The sequence below is a fragment of the Benincasa hispida genome, chromosome 9 (assembly GCF_027475165.1).
Source record: "Benincasa hispida cultivar pf3 chromosome 9, pf3_genome.v1.1, whole genome shotgun sequence".
Taxonomy (NCBI): Eukaryota; Viridiplantae; Streptophyta; class Magnoliopsida; order Cucurbitales; family Cucurbitaceae; genus Benincasa; species Benincasa hispida.
This window is the reverse complement of record NC_143486.1, coordinates 5,347,253-5,364,376: the sequence shown is the minus strand read 5'-3', so window position 1 is coordinate 5,364,376 and position 17,124 is coordinate 5,347,253. Positions and strand designations below refer to the sequence as shown.

At 35.6% G+C, this 17,124-nt stretch overlaps 1 protein-coding gene across 5 annotated transcripts; it reads right to left on the bottom strand.

Annotated features, from left to right (window-relative positions):
- Window positions 1–35: 35 nt before the first annotated feature.
- Window positions 36–2,530, bottom strand: LOC120086947 (large ribosomal subunit protein uL30w). 5 transcript variants are annotated; one of them, XM_039043757.2, is made up of 8 exons: window positions 2,390–2,472; window positions 2,178–2,266; window positions 1,387–1,565; window positions 1,214–1,311; window positions 1,066–1,123; window positions 815–894; window positions 619–721; window positions 36–541 (listed from the first exon to the last, which is right to left on the bottom strand). In XM_039043757.2, exons 3-8 carry the CDS (start codon window positions 1,561–1,563, stop codon window positions 326–328), a joined length of 732 nt encoding a protein of 243 aa, XP_038899685.1. In that variant the 5' UTR covers window positions 1,564–1,565; window positions 2,178–2,266; window positions 2,390–2,472; the 3' UTR covers window positions 36–325. The 5 variants fall into 5 exon arrangements, with proteins under 5 accessions (XP_038899685.1, XP_038899687.1, XP_090174056.1 ...); XM_039043759.2 differs by having other exon boundaries at window positions 2,178–2,269; window positions 2,390–2,461; XM_090317930.1 differs by having other exon boundaries at window positions 2,204–2,266; window positions 2,390–2,446.
- Window positions 2,531–17,124: the final 14,594 nt, after the last annotated feature.

Sequence of the window (17,124 nt, the reverse complement as noted above, 5' to 3'; positions counted from 1 at the left end):
ATAATGGCGAAAAATAGCAACTAATTCTGAGAAAAGGAGACAAAGATTACAACCGAGTGTATAAATAATAAATAATGGAACTTGCCAAATTCCAAGGTATCCCCAATCAAAACTTTCTAAATTTAACAAAGAAAACAAAATTTTCAAGAAATTAATTCACGTCCTCCAGACGACTAACAGACCATGACAAGCTTGGCGATCAGGTATGGACGACTAACAGACCGTGATAATAGATGACCAAGGAAAATTTGCTTCAAATTAACCCCATAAAACAAGGACAATTAGAAGCCTCCACTAACTTTACCAAAAAAAAAAAACAGAAAAATTAGTTCATTCTTCTGATAAGCTCGTTGATGTAATTTTCACGATTTCCAGCGTCTCCTCCTTCAACATAATGGTTCCTCTTTTTTTTCAAACCACCCAATGGCGCCTTGAGCTTGAAAGGCCACAGGAAGTTATTTGCCTCTTTAAAATGAGGTCCAACTGTCATGATCTCGTGAATAAGATCTTCGACGCTCAAAATTCCATGTTTACCTAGCACCTTATGAGACAATGGAGCAAACTCAGCGCACATGGGGGTTACGATACGAACTAAACATTATATAAAATAATGCAAACCTGTTCGACGATTGAGTTGTCGGTCAAAGCAGTTCTCTGCTTGTTTAGTTTTCCAAAGCCTCTCTTATAGATGAGTTCTTTCACACTCTTAAGATTGGGATAACTATCAATGGAATGGAATATGATAATCTCATTTCTGATGCAAAACACAAATATTCGTGCATGATAAAAGAGTCGAATAGTTGAGAAAAAGTACCCATAAGTCACATAAGGCTCGACCCTGTGAAGCATGTTCAACGTGGCTTTGTTCACTTTCAGAAATACACCATTGAATATCTGTGCCAGATCAACGAGAGAGTATCACGTGTAATAAGATAACTACAATTCAGGGATGAAAAATATATTCTCTAAACATAAGCCTTAAAGAAGAACATCTGCGAGAATGATCATCAAGCATAGAATATGATACTGCATATGCAGTGTAACAATTGTATTAAAAAAAACTACCTGTCTCAGTCTCAAAAGCTGCAATATCGTTTTTGTCTTAGGGTGCATGGCATTGATACTGAAAGTTTAAATTGACAGATTAAAGAATAAAAAATCAAGTGATTTTCCAATAATAATTCAGCAGACATGTTAAAGTATTAAAACTTACCCACGAATACGAATAATGAACAAAAGCTTCGCCTCAGGGTCGACATAAAATCCTCCCTTCAACTTCGCTTCACGCTTTAGCCTAATGAGCTCTTTTTCCTGATAACACACACAATTCTCAGTAACTAGTTCGTTAACCATGGGAGACTGTCAGTTGCAAAAGTGAGTAAGCACCTGCTCCTCGTATTCCTTTGAGTACAATTTAGCACGGTTGTAAATCAGTTTCCTGGTCTCAGATCTCTTCTTCTTTGCAGCCTCAAGTTCTTGCTTGCTTGCCAAAGACCACTCTTCATTTCTCTTTGCTTTTTTCAAGACCGACTCTGGAACTATTGCCTTTGCTTCTTCACCCATCTCTGTGGTGAAAGACAGAACTAAACATGACTAAACACCATAATATGATAAAACAAAATGTATCGTAACAGGGGACTAGTGATAATACCCGGTCGTCAGCATAGTTGAACAACCAATAGCATAAGATATATTCGTAGAAATTCTACATTTACACTTAGAAGAGGCGCAACCCCTCAACATTCAAATGAAGGAACTGGGCAAATACTATATTCCTTAAATCTAAATGAAAAAACATCGTGCGCATGTAATTGTGAGACGTAGGGAATAGCCAACGATGGGAATGGTAGAAGACTTATTGATTCATAATCAATTAATAATTTCGCATACAACCCGTAGAAGAATAAAAAATGACAATGTACCAAGTTCGTTGAATTATTACACTTTAGGAACAATGAGATGTTGAAATGGGATGGAAATGCCAAAATCCTAGACGTCAGAAACTAAAATCTGGATATACAAAAATTGAACATACGCAACTTCAATCGTCGAACACGTAGATGTAAACAAATAAAATGGGGAGCTGGGTAGAAGAAGAATAGCACTCGACGCTATGCCAGTGATACTTATTACTGAATCGAAACTAGGTTTTCCAGTACAGAAATGCAAAATTATACATTTGCCAAAACACACTCTCGATTACACTGTGAGATGAAAATCGTCAAAATCTTTTCGATCGAGAAGATCACATCAACTAAGTAACTTGCTGCTTCGGGAAAGAAAAAAAAAAAAACAAACAAACAAAACAAAATCAAAGACTGTCGATTACAATGAATATGAAACCAACGTTTAAATTAAAAAGAAAGATTGCAAGCATTAACCTACTCACCCTTTGTAGCTCTTGTGATACTGATTGCTGAAGCGAAATTAGGGTTTCCTGAGCATAGAGAAGGGAAGAAAACGATCAAATGAATGGTAGGGTTTTGTAGGGCTTGTCAGCGTCACGACTCGAGTCCGTCAAACTCCCAAAACCTGGGCCCAAGTTCGTCAAACGGCTTTATTGGCTGGCAATACTAAAGCCCAATGATTGGGCCCAAAGTTCGTATCATAAGCCCAGCCCAGATAGTCAAATCAGGACATGCATTGTGTACCCTATGGAGAAGGCAGAATATTTTTGTAAACAACTACAAAAACTAAGCTGGTACATTCAGCTGCTAAGTACTTAAAAAAGAGGTAGCTAAAATGACCATAGACCAATTGACATCGAGTATGTACTATCAACCTAAAGTATCGAAATGAATCTGGCTTAATGGTATTGGTATGTGCTCTTTCTTAAGAAGTGGGAAGTTCAATCTCCCACCCTGCAATTATTGCACTAAAAAAACTTGAAGTTCAATCCCCACTTTATACATTCTACCTCCAACATTATTCTATTGTATTTTTTGAAAAGGTTGTTTGTTCATCGATGAAAATTGACTTGATTGAGTAGTGAAAGCGAGATGGTGAGATAATGGGTATTTGTTATAAACAACACTCGACGTTTTTTCATTTTTGACAAATAGTAATTTTTGCCCAATTGATTTAATGGCTCCTTTTGGTACATCTTGTCTGAGTTCGATATCAAAAACAAACGTCGCAAACCATCGATTTTTTTATTTGATGGCTTTCTTAGTGGGATCTGGCTAGGACAAAAATTATGACCAATTATTATTTTGTACGTCTTCTCCAAACGGTACACGATCCTTTCTTGAATATTATGTATGTACTACTTTTCAAATCCTCTACTCCTAATCTAAATATCAATTTCAATTTTTTATTTCCAACTCTTTTCAACTTCCCTATTTCAATATTGCCAAATTTTACATAATATTTTGAGACTTTGTATATAAATCTCTATCAAATTCCATGTTTTGATATTCATTTAGCGTTTGTGATGCAAGGGAATAAGAGATTGAATTGGGGAAATTTATACAGATAGCCCATTTCGGGGGCCCAAGTGAACCCCGCATTGGAGAAATCACCAAAACCTGGTCTTTTGCTTACATCAGCCGCCTGTGAAATTACCCAATTGGCCTGACGATGCACTCGATTGGCCTCCCGACGTCCCAACCTCGATTCCCAATCTCATTCCTTGTTCTCTTCTATCGATCCCTGATCCCGAACAGTGATCTAACTTCATGCTTCCTAATCCTGATCCACATCAGACTACACACTTCCTGATCTCGTTCCAATTCTCCATTCTCGATACTCCTTCCCGTCCCTAATCCTTGCCAACAAACGCAACTGTTTTAAATGAATTTGAAAAGTAATGGTATATATACTGAAAGTTGTGCCTTTGAAGCTTCTCGATCTTAGCTCACTATCATCCTCACACGATTCTCCTATAGTCATTTCTCTAAACCAACTTTCCCACGATCCTCACGCCTTCAACAACTTACAAAATCTCATATTGTGTTCATCCGTCATTCAACTCGAAAGGTAAGATCTTTGTTTATCATTTTCGTTTTCTTATTTCGTTGTTTTTGTTGGGGATGAATGGTTCTATAATTTGTAATTGTATTGTACAAACATCTTATTTATCTAATAAAATATGTGATATTTTACTCGACATTTAGCTGCATTAAACCCACAAACCAATAAACTAACATCCAAGGTTATATCATAGTTTAAACATGTATGTAGAGACATATGAGTGGATCATTTTTAGGTGATAACCTAAATGGTTTGTAGTAGATGGATAAGGTTGGATACCTTATCCTGGTGACACTACGAGTACGATCTACTTTATAGATGTTACAATTGTTGTAAAGTACTACAAATAATCTGATCCTGATCATTCATGTGAAAACATATGAGCAGAGGCATTCTATACAAAGGAGTTTGTATGAAATTGGACCACGAAATGTTTAGTCTTATTATATAACGCCGTTCATAATTGAGACTTACATAACATGACATGAATCTTGAGTGAGTTGTAAACTTCTGCCTATGAAGGCGGTCTTTTGATTTGTATGGGTGAAAATGGCCAGATCGCTAACTCAACAAGCCTACCATTTTGGGGATTTATCTAATTGGGGGGCTGGGAACACAGCCATACAAGAAGAAATTCACTCATTCCCTAATGTCGAGGTAAATAAATAAATTGCTCCTTTAAAAGCTGATTTCGGGGCATGAATAATGTGGCGCCACACCCTTTCCTAGCTCGAGAGAGGTTTGGTCATAGTTGGACTATGATTCATTGTTCATTAAAGGGATCAATGGTACTTAAGAAGTTATATGCAACTATAGGGGCAAAATGGTAATTTTGGTCCAGTCATACTAATGAGCAATTTGTGAAGGGTCATCTATTGTTGACTAGTTATATCAAATTGACACAAAAATATATCTGTAGTGCAAATAGTGCAACTGTCGGGCTTTAATGGAGTGCCCGACAGTTAACAAATGGTATATAATTTAATTAAATAGTTTAATTAATTATTCAAGTTACCACTGGAGCTTCAAGCTACAGGTCCATGAGGTCCCCTCTATAACTCAACGGGAATTAATGAGAATCAATTTTTTGGATTAATTTGAATTGTTCAAAATAATTAACAGGATTAATTATATGTGATATAATTAATTTAATCTAATTATACATGATATAGTTATTATAATGTATTTGATACAATATAATATAAAGTTTATTTGAGATAAAATAAATATTTGAATTTGATTCAAATATTAATTATGTGAATTGGATTCATATAATTAAATTTAATATAAATGGTATTTATATTAAATATCATTGTTTAGAGAATTAAACTATAGGTTATATTGTATTGTATACAATATTAAACTATAGGTTATATGTTATATTTGATATAACATATAATTTAATATATATTATATAAAGTGATTATCATATAATTATATATTAAAGTTTTTATTAAAGTTAATTTTAAATTTAAATTTAATTTTTGAAATACAATTTTAGGGAGGGAGTTGTAACTTTCTCCCCCCACTTTCTCTCTACATTGTGCAGGAGTGGAATAATGATTATGCCTTCTTCTTCTTTCTGAAGAAAAATTACAGAAGGGTTCTGTAATTTCTCCTAAAATATTTTCCCCAATTTTCCTCTCATCTCTCTCAAATTTTCATCTTCCAAAATAGTCAGAGCACACACAAACCTCTTGGATTCTCATTCAGGGGATACAAAGGTTTCCATTATGGTGGTGTCCTTTTGGTTCGAGGGTTTTTCTTTCTTGAAGAACAGATATTCAAAGCTAAGGGTTTATAAACCCAATTTTATTTTTCTTCTATTTCTTCCAAGCATGTTTTATTTTAATTAGATGCATAATTATGTACGTTTTCTGTAAATTTGGATTTTTGGGTCCGATCCCATTTTTGCTCGAGGATCTTTAATGGTTCCTTCGATTTTGCATGCGCTACATTGGGTTAGGGTTTTTGTGCATGTGGTTATTTCATTTGGTTCGTTGTTATGGTTGGAGTTTAGGTTTAGGAATTCGAATGTTGGGATGTTATCTGGTAGATGGATTTTGAGGGAGAGGATATTGAGAACCAAGCATGAGAATCGAGGATGCGAATCGAGCACGAGAATAGTTTGAGAGAAGTGTTAGTGAAAATCTAATGAGAGAAATTAGCATGAGAATCATTTGATAGAAACGTTAGTGAAAATCAAGCGAGAAAATCGATCAAGAGAATCGTTTGAGAGAACCGAGCACTAGGATCAACTATGGGGATCAATACATAGTAACATAATCGAGCATTAGGATCGAGCACGGGGACCAAGACCGAGTAAAAGAATCGAGAAATTTACAAAGAGCTTTCCTTTAGCTAATTGTGTTAATTTGTTATCCTATTATCTGAATTTGTTGTTTACTTGCATTATTTGACGATTATGTTCAAGATTGATGTTGAAGACCGTTTTTTCAGCCAAGTTACAAGCTTATCATCTCATATTGGATTTGTTAACCAGACAATCAAGGAGAAGCTTAATGATACACAACTCTACTTATGTAGGAAAACTATATTTAGAAGGTTTGTGGATATGATATAGTCTTCAACAGCCCGCTAGTTCACCATATTCTATCGAGGGAGGTAGATGACAGTAGGGGTTTGTGAGTCCATGAGTTTTAGATTGAATGGACACATTGTTAATTTTTCGAATGATGAATTCCTATTGGTGACAGGACTATGGTGATCAACTATGCAAGTCGAGGAGAATGTTGAAATGACAGAGTCATGGCGGATGAAGTACCTCCGCAATCTACAAGCGACAGAGATCCATCTAACCACCTTCGAAAAGCTCTGTAACATGATACAATTTGTAAACGACCTAGATGTGGTGAAGGTCGGACTTGTATATATGTATGAAATGGGTTTGTTAGGCAAGGAAAAGACAAAAGGTAGCGTTGACGAGTCCTTGCTTGATATGGTGCAACGCTTGGAATACTTCGACATATGGGATTGGGGGACGATTTTATAGGAAAGGACCATTGGTAGCCTTCATAGTGCCTTGAGGGCAAGGTTGGTGCATACAAACATAAGGCACGATTGAATAAGAAATATATATTCAAATATAATCTTCCTGGCTTTTCTCATGCATTCCAGGTAACTAAAAAGTTTATGTTACATACACGACCTATAACATTGTGCTGACTTATTGATGGAGCGAATACATGCGCAGCGAAAGAAAAACGAATTTAAAGTACTCTAATTAGATTAATTATAAAGATAAGCATGCATGCAATAAAACAAGTAAAAGGGGAAAAAGAATATAACCTTTGTAGACTTTGAATCTTCTCCAAATCAGCTCCAATCTCCTCACGAACGGTTCGTAGACCACCACGAGAGTCTTTCTGACTATTATCCGGCCTTAGAACGGGATGGTGAGATCTAGTGAGTGACTAATTTAGAGAGGGGAAAAACTAAATCGTTTAGAAAAAAATTGCAATGAGATTATCACATAATCTCATCCAAATTCACTAGTGCTTCAAGAACATTCACTCCTTTTTAAAGACCATTACATACAAACATGCAACTTTGGGTTTGATTAGAATTTGACACTAAAAATTCCACTAACTCAAAGTGGGATTTAGTACGACAAGTGTCTTCAAATGAAGACAACACTTAACCATGCAAAAGTTGGCATTTCCCACTCACAAATGTTGAATCTTTCCACTAACTTGGTCAAAGTTTGACTCTCAAAGTCCAAAGTCAACATATTTGACTATTTGTTGACTTTCAAAAATCAAAAGTCAACAATTTAACTATCATTGCATTTTTTACCTGGTCAACAATTTGACTTTTAATGTAATTTTGACCAAATCCATTTAATTTCAAAAATTAATTCTAATAATCAATTCTAAAATTAAATTAATATTAAATAATTAAATAATTAATTTAATTTGATATTAAATCCAACACTAATCCCAATTTATATGAATCTCTATTCATAATCTTGATATTTAAACATTGTTTAAACATCTCTTATTTTCTCTCTTTATGTTTAATTTACAATTAAACATTAGATTAAATATATTGTATATATTTAACGCTTTGCTCCAAAAATTGAATTTGAACACTTCAAATTCGTTCGTCATGCTGTTTTAAGGTTTAGTCCAATATAAGCTAGTACGGGGACCTCATGGACCTACAGATCATAGGCTTCAATGATCCGAGATTAACCGACTAAACTCTTTAACCTAATTAACCATCATTCGTTAACTACCGGGTCATTTCACTAAGGCTCATTAGTTGCACTCCTCTCACTATAAAAATATCATGTCCACTCGATATAACCATGATTAGTAAGTTAACCCTTTACAGGTTGTTCGTAATAACGACTGGGTCAAAAGTTGTTTTACCCTCGATATTACATATAGCTCTTTAAGTCTCACTGATCCTCTAATGAACAATTGGTTTATGATACAATCACTAAACCGACTCCTTTTTGGGCCAATGAGAGGGTAGGGCTCCTTGTTCAAGACCCGGAGTCAACACTTAAGGGAACAACCTCTCCACTATCCCTAAAAGTGGGTAGGAGTTAATTCCATCTTGCACCCTATGTCCCTAGATATCTACCCGGTGTTACCTCTGAAATTGGAGGCTTATTGAATCGGTATTGTTGAGCCAATCCTCACCTATGCAGATCTAAGGATAATCTTGAATAAACAAGAGTTCATAGTTAGCTTAGGATTAAGGTCAAGTTACCTAGGTCATCGCTTTGAAATAGTTAATCTTAAATAGTAAACAACGTTATAAAGTAAAAGTGACTTAATTCCTGGTTCGATCTTATGCAAACTCATTGCATAAAACGCCCCCACTTATCTTGTCAATACATGAACGAATCAGGATCACTTTGTTTGTAGCACTTTACAATGAATTGTAACAACTACAAAGTAGGCCGCATCCGATAATATTACCATAAAAAGATACCCAACCTTATTCATATACTATAGACCATCTTGGCTATTTACTGAACTCGATCTGCTTTCATGACTCCACATAAAGTTCATGTATTCAAATAATAACCATGGATCTTTAGTTTATTGAATTTAGAGTTTACAACTGCAATTCACATATTCAAGAACAGTTTTATTGAATAAACGTCAATAACATCTTTATTGATAATAGAATATGTTTAATATTACATACTGCAAATTTTAGGACATACAACCCAACACTTATAATGATGACTAACTAAAACTTTTTGTTAGGTGTGGGCATATAAGACAATATCCACAATAACTAAGACAACTGCAATTCCACTGAATAATAGTGCGGTGCCTCGATTCCTGCGTTGGGCGTGTTCATACTCGTTGCCAAACAAAGTATTGCAGATAGATGTATTCAACTATTCTACTGTGAGTAACTAATAACTCTTCTAATAACTATCTAATGTATTATTATATTGTATCTCTTTGCTCAATAAGTTAGTGCACAATGCAGATGGTTATCACCTCAATTATTCGCTTGTTTGACGATGAGATACGATATAGAGATACCCGAGTGGAGGACAGGGTTGTATATGTGGAGCTCCCAGAAAAAGAAAGAATATCATCCGAGTCAGGTTCAATTCTTTCTGATCCCGATCATATAGACGATGAGGATCAGGACCATTTGGATGGTCATACTGTCGAGCAAGATACATATAATCCATACGTGTTGGAGACAGAAGAACCTCGTTCGATTGATGCCAAGCATCATGAGGTAGAACCTAATTTATTAACGAGAATAAGAATGGTACAACCTGCCGAGCATCGTAAGGTAGATCCTGGTATGTCACTAGACGACGAGTTACTAGAGTTGAGACTACCTTGGAGGAGGTGAAGTTGACATACGTGATGTGAAATTGCATTTGCAAACCCTTATTGTTCTGCTATGATTATTCTGCCAGGTATGTATACAATAATGGGTTTTGGTATTCAATTATTTCATCAACTGATTAACCTAAATTTTGTGCAGAATCGATTATTCACTAGCATTATCGCCATTATTGTCTCTGACACCACCACTATGACCATCGATTTTGACATCATCACCACTACCACTACCACCATTGAGCCTGACACCACCACCATTACTACTACCAATGCCATCGACCCTAACAGCACCATTACCGCCATCGACCCCAACACCACCACTTCTATAGAGCCAACTCCCATCGCCATCATCGACCCCAAGGTGAAGACGCGTTCGATCGCTCTTACAAAGATAAAGCTGATAATAAAACGAACTGACAATGAAGGACATAGGCGCACGTAAAGAATGAGTAAAGAAGGCAAACTATATACCCTTATCGCAGATGTCAAAAAGCCCAAATTGTTGAGAAAAGAAGTCAAACCATATACACAGGTAGACAGAGTGTTGTATAATTCGATACATTCAATACCAAAGGATGTGTCAAGTCATTTATAGATTGGCTGGCTGCGATTCTAATCCATGTGTACCGGAAGATGGCGCTTATTCTGGACGGGTTGCATGACTCAACAAGTATTTCGTGAACTAATCACGAATAATGAGTTGGTCGAGTGCAATGTAAGTAATATATATTTCGTATATCCGTTACCTAATTCTTTAGAATTATCGTACTAAAAAAATGTCGATTGGGATTATAGGTAATCGAGACCATACTATAGTTTCTGCATGAGAAGTTCAGACCGCGACCAGAGATATGCATACATAGATTCAACATTTTTTCATTTTCATACACTATACTTATAATTTAACTATTGCACGATGTGTTTGTATATGAATACTATTTTTATAACATTTTATCATGCACGCAACGCCACCTAAACTTCTACACTAGCGATAGTTTGTACAAATCTATATTTAAGAGGAGTTTAATAGAAGCGGTTGAGGTATGGGCAAGTGAAGAGACGCTAATGAACATGGTAAAAATGAAGGATCACTTGCACGGGCGGATGTCGAATTTGTATACACGACGTATAATTTGTATGAACACTAGCTACTGGTGGTGATAGACATGAACATCAGGCGGATAATATTGTATGACTCACTACTATCATAAAATAACAGGTTGATCTCCAGTTTGTCTTTACTCCAGTGACCCATACATTGCCATCCTTATATCAATATTGCAGGCTTTTTGAAAAGAAACCTAGTCTACAACCTGGTCCATGGATGATGCCTCGAGCAGACACTAGGCACATCCAAGGCAAAAGTACGTTAGATTATGGCATATTCTGTCTGAAGTTCTTTGAGTATTTAGTCATGGGGACCTCGACCAGATACTCACTTGTACAATTGAAAATCGTAGGTATTCGACTCCAATATGGATGCCAATTGTAGGTTGATAGATTTTTTTTAGTCTATTGTATAATATAACGTGATGCCACAAACAAGTCAATCTATGTGTTGGTTCTTTCTCTTATCCTCCCATACATATGCAATCACATGTAATATAATTATCATAATATTATCTGTTTGAAATCATATATTAATGATTTCGTCATTTTGAATAAAAAGATAAAACAAAAGGGAAATAACTTTTAAGAATATAGTATCCAAATTTCAACATTTTAAAAAAAAATTATAGTGCAAATAATTTTTTAAAATAATTTTTTAGTATGAAGAAGAGTCGATGCAAATAATCCACAATGAATCATGTGTTATGCACGTGTACATGAATTTTTTGGTGTGAAGAAAAGTTGATGCAACTTATTAATCTACAAAAAAAGTCCATGGTTGGGATTGAGCGCCACAGTCGAGAATCGGGAACAAGCATAATCATCGAGGATCAAGAACGAGCACAATAAAAACAAGAAACATCATCGAGGATCGAGAACAAGTACCTCCATCGAGGAACGTGAATGAGTAACTCCATCGAGGAACAAGAACGAGAAACGTTGGAGAGGGATCGAGAATGTTGTAGAAGCAAAATAATTTGCGTAACTCGTATATTTCATTTTTTTGTCAAACTAAATGAACAAATCATTGAGTATTTGTCTGCTTCGTTACTACATTGCGATTCGTGATAATTAATGGTTCATTACAAGTTTTTTGGTTATGCCCCGTGCCACTATAACATTGACATTTCTTGACTAGACAGTGTTCTCCAGTAGATGGAATTCGTTGTAGTCAATAGTGACCCACCTTAACAAATTTTTTTGGTGGAATAATCTTAATATCTGAATAATCTGCCGATTTCTTCCATTCAGACACATGGCCAATGGAGTTACTGATTATGCGTATGCAAGTACAAGGGACTCGATGCTATAAAGTCGGCTACAAAAAGCGAATGGGTTGATGTATCGCTCTCTAGTTGCAGCAATAGTATGCGAACACATAATTTATAGACAATTAAACCCTCAGCGACAATATTCCAACGTGTTAAGACTAACAATATCATCCAACCCACCGTTCTTCACATGAAACCAATAACAATCAATTGGATCGACCTTGTACCGTCTTGATTTTGCACACTCAAGTGACATTATCTTCTCCACATAATTTGAGTGTGTTGATGTACTAACCGACCAGTGGTTCTGTCAATCGTAGAACCAATCATGGATAAATCCTCTAATGAATTCAAGCAAATAAATAATCAGCAAATTCTTTCCTCCGACAGTAAGTGAATTGAAACTTTTGATGACGTTTCCGGTCATGTTATCGTATCAACTCCCATATTGATAACATCGACTCCATCGTTCAAAGCGAACTTCTTCCAAATATCGTCCAAACCTACCATCTTTTTAGTCCATTATTTGGTCCTAACATCTTTTAAGTTCAGAGTCCCAAAATGCTTTGGCCGCTTGATTAAACAAGTTATACACCTCTATGTCTTTGAAATTCATCACGAAATTCCTCTTGAGATGGAAAGTACACAACCCGTGAAATGCGTTTGGGAGTACAACATCAACAACATGAGTTATGGTAGGGTGACGGTCTGAAACGAATACCAAATCAAGACAATCTCTAATTGCATTTTTCAAATTCGTCATAAACCACTTCCACGACTGGTTAGTCTCATTATCTACAACTGCATAAACCAAAGGGTATAATTTATTATTTTCGTCCATAACAACACCAAACCAACACCGTACCTTTATACTTACCCTTCAAATGCATGCCATCTACAACTATCACTTGACGACAATTCTTAAATCCTCGCAAGCATAGTCCTAGTGCCATAAACACGTACTTGAAGTATTGACCATCTTCAAGCTCAATCTTGAAAACAGTCTCGAGTTTTTTTTATCTTTAACATTTCTCTATAAGCATGCAACAAAGCGTACGATTCCTCAGGAGTCCCCTTCGCAAAACCGAAAGTACTTTTCCTTACACATCATGCCTTATTGTAGCTTATATTCACCCTGTACTCTTGTCATATGTTCTCAATTATATTGCGTGGTTTCTCGGCACGATCAACCTCAAACTTGTCCTTGATTAATTGGCCTACAACAAATGCATTGGCCCATTAGTGATCATGATTCAAAATTTCAATGGAACACGTGTGCACAGCTGTAACCTTCGCAATCTTAAATATGTCACGTCCCTCCATCTTCACTGCACAGACTGCCTACTTACATGTATCGTGGATACACCGTACATAATATTATTTTTTTATTTGATTTTCGAACACACATCTCAAAATTATCCTTGATGGCTAGTATTGACAACCACATCTTCACATCATTCTTGGAAAATAGTATTTGCCTTGCCTATACATTCATACCATACAAAGACTGTGGCTGCATGACCAAGTTACTCCTAACATTGCTCTCAGATGTTCCACCTCTTGAAGAGCCATACTCAGCTGTTGTATCAGGACTTCACGGCATATTGCCAACACAGTGACCAAAATCATTACGAAGGATTGAAGTTTCTTGTCGTGTATCCAAATTAGCAGATTGGCTCAAGTTCGATACGATTCACTTGTTGCATTGTCTCACATTGATTAACAACATTTTCGGTTCCACTGTCATTCCCAACATCCCCATCAGTGTCATGACAATCATTTCCACGACTATGTCAAATGCATCATTACAAAACCTTTTTTTTTTCAGCATACCAATATGCCGCTTGTGAATCACATGGGTTGATGACGTCGTTTTCCATAGATACAACTAATGGAAATATTTTAGGCTCAAACAAAGGTCCATGTTTTGTCTCAATGTCATATGCGTTTTTATCTTTATATATCTTCTCAGTGCTGATAAATATTTGAGGTTTGTTACGATCTAGCTTAAGAAGTAAACACTTATCATCATCGTCGTCCATTACACATATCACAGGACCATATGAGTCCAACTTATACTGAACCCTCATTACAATGTTGAACTCTGAAGAATTGACTTTTATGATTTCATAAACTCGATCCTTCATTTTAATGTACCTAAATGTCGTCGACACCATGATTCCTTTCAAACGACTTCCCTCATAGCATTTTTTACTATCATTCCATTTTCCACCGTGTCAAATGAATACTACTTCGATCCCGGTCTCCATTCCTATACCTTATTCCTTCCTCACATGTTCCCACATTTCACCTTGTTTAGTAGTTGTCTATCTCGTTACATTTCCTCGATGCTCGCTCATTTTCATTAATAGTAGGTCACATACACCGTTTATGTCTTACAAAATGTGGTATGTCTTATATTTGGAAAAAAATCTACGAAACAAAGCGTATGGAGTTTTACGTTTAGTTACTTGTGTGCAACAACTTATATTTGGTGATTTAATATGATGTCAATTCTTTGTTTGTTGGGGATGCTCATAATCATTTGGTCGGACGTATGGGTTCTTCACAAATTTTGGACGTAATGCTTATTCATTAGAAATGGATATCAAACGAAATATTTGGTGTTCTTCGAATTTTGAACAACACTTCTTAAGAAAGTTTCATTAAATTGATTTGATACAATTGCGTGCTTTGTCACTTTCGTACACCGCATTAATTTCCATTGGGAACGAGAATCGGTATCGTGATTAAGAAAGAGGATTGAAAACGGGAGAGTATAAAAAATGGTGAATGGGAACGAGATCACGAAATGTGCAGTCTGACGTGGATTGGGATTGAGAAATGGGAAATGGGAATCGGGAATGGGGAACGGGAACATGAAACGTGCAATCTGATGTGGATCAAGATCAGAAAACAAAAATCGAGAATTGAGGCTGAGACATTGGGACCAATCGAGCGCATCTTTGGTGACAATTGGGTAATTTCACAGGCGACTGACAAACAAAAGGTCAAATTTCTATGATTTCTCCAATGCAGGCCATTTTTCAATTGGGCCCCCCAAAATGGGCCATCCATACAAAATTTCCATTGAATTGAAAATTTGGGTTAAGAATAGGCAATTTGAAAAACATTACACACATAACATTTTGAAGGTTAAAATATCATTTTGGTCTCTATACTTTGATAATTACTCAATTTAAGTCCATTTACTTTTAAATATCCAATTTAAGTCCCTCTACTTTTGATAGAGTTTTAAAATGGTCTCTCTCGTTGAATTAAGTTTGAAAATTAGCTAGTTGACAAAGAAAAATAATAAAAATATGCCAAATAGGATAGAAATTCAAAGTAAAATGATATCGAATTATTTTTTATTTTTTAAATTCCCCCCTCTATCCTCCTTTCATCTTCTTCTTCAATCTCTGCCTCTACTTCTTTTTCTTCTTCTTTCTCTCTCACTCCTTCTTTCCTCAGTCATATTGTTCGATGCTCGTTGTCGCACCACCAGTCAACTATCTCAACCATATGGTCGTTGTCATTGTCGCGGTCTATTGCTTGCTGTTTCATTATTGTTCGGCTGAAGCTAGGAACAAAAACCCAAATTTGGAACAACCCTCCAATTGGATTTCCGTATGGGCATGGAGTTTTGGGAAATTGGGATTTGATTCATTTATGATGAAGGGTGCTTGGGTTGATGATGACGTTGAAGGGGTAATGGTTTAATTTGTTGTTTATTGACTATAATGAGTTGTCATCACTAGGGCATATAGAAGTTTTTCATTTTGAGTAAACTTAATTTTAGGAATTGAATTTTGTTTCTAAATCAGAGCTTCTAGTGCATTGTGAAAATGAGAATTGAAAATTTGCAGAGATTCTGTGTGTAGAGAGCTACATGGAGTGTGTGAATTTGATGGATGTCTTTGTGTTTTAATCTTTGGTTATATTTTTTAGAGGGAGGATGCAACAGACATCAAGGTGGTGAGGGGCATGCCAAAGAAGAAGAATGAAAAGGGGAAAAAAATAGAGAGAATGAATGAGAAAGGAATAAATTATAGAAGAAAACGACGGGGATGAAGTTGGAGAAGACGAGGAAGAAGAGAGTGGATGAGAGAGAGAGAGAAATTTAAAGAACAAAAAATAATTCGATATTTTCATTATTTTTCTTTACCAACAAGCTAATTGTCAAACTTAATTGAATGAGAGGGACCATTTTTAAGTTTATCAAAAGTAGAGAGACTAAAATCCAACATTCAATAGTACATGGACTTGAATGAAATGACAATCCAAGTACATGAACCAAAATGATATTTTGACCTATTTTGAAAAATTACATGAGATTTGAGGAGATTATGAACAAAATAATAGTCAATCTCCATCTTCATTCTGATTGATCAAGAAAGCTGAACAAATGATTGTTTGAATGTGGTGAGCTGGATGCACTAGGACGAACCATTACAATAAAAAAAAGTGTTATTTGTGAAACGTGGAAAAGTTTAAGTGTTATTTATGACCATTTTCAAATTGTTTGATAACATTCCTATTTATCAAACTCCACGTATGGACAAAAAATGGCGAGATGATCGAACCATAATAGGGTCATGGAGGACAACGACAAACGACAGGGTTTGTTGAAGAAAGATGAACCAAGACAAAAACATGATGATGAAAGAGAGAAATAAGAAATAATGTCGTGTTAATCATATATGACTTTTCGAAACTCCAATTATCAAATACAAATCAGATCTAAAATTTATAAACCAAAAATGTAGCATGCTAATAAATAAATATAAATCTTTACATGGGAACTTGACCAACTATTTTTATTTTTTTACCGTAACTTTTTATTTAATTGACGTGAACACTACATTTGACTATATATGTTACTATATTTTCCCATGTTTAATTTTAGTTGATTGAGT

Excerpts from the sequence above, each read along its gene's own strand:
- LOC120086947 (XM_039043756.2), bottom strand. The coding sequence starts at position 1,563 with ATGGGTGAAGAAGCAAAGGCAATAGTTCCAGAGTCGGTCTTGAAAAAA. Across the intron at positions 1,124-1,213 it reads TTCATTATTCGTATTCGTGG|TATCAATGCCATGCACCCTA; the intron begins GTAAGTTTTAAT and ends TTAAACTTTCAG. Across the intron at positions 722-814 it reads GAGCCTTATGTGACTTATGG|TTATCCCAATCTTAAGAGTG; the intron begins GTACTTTTTCTC and ends TTCCATTGATAG.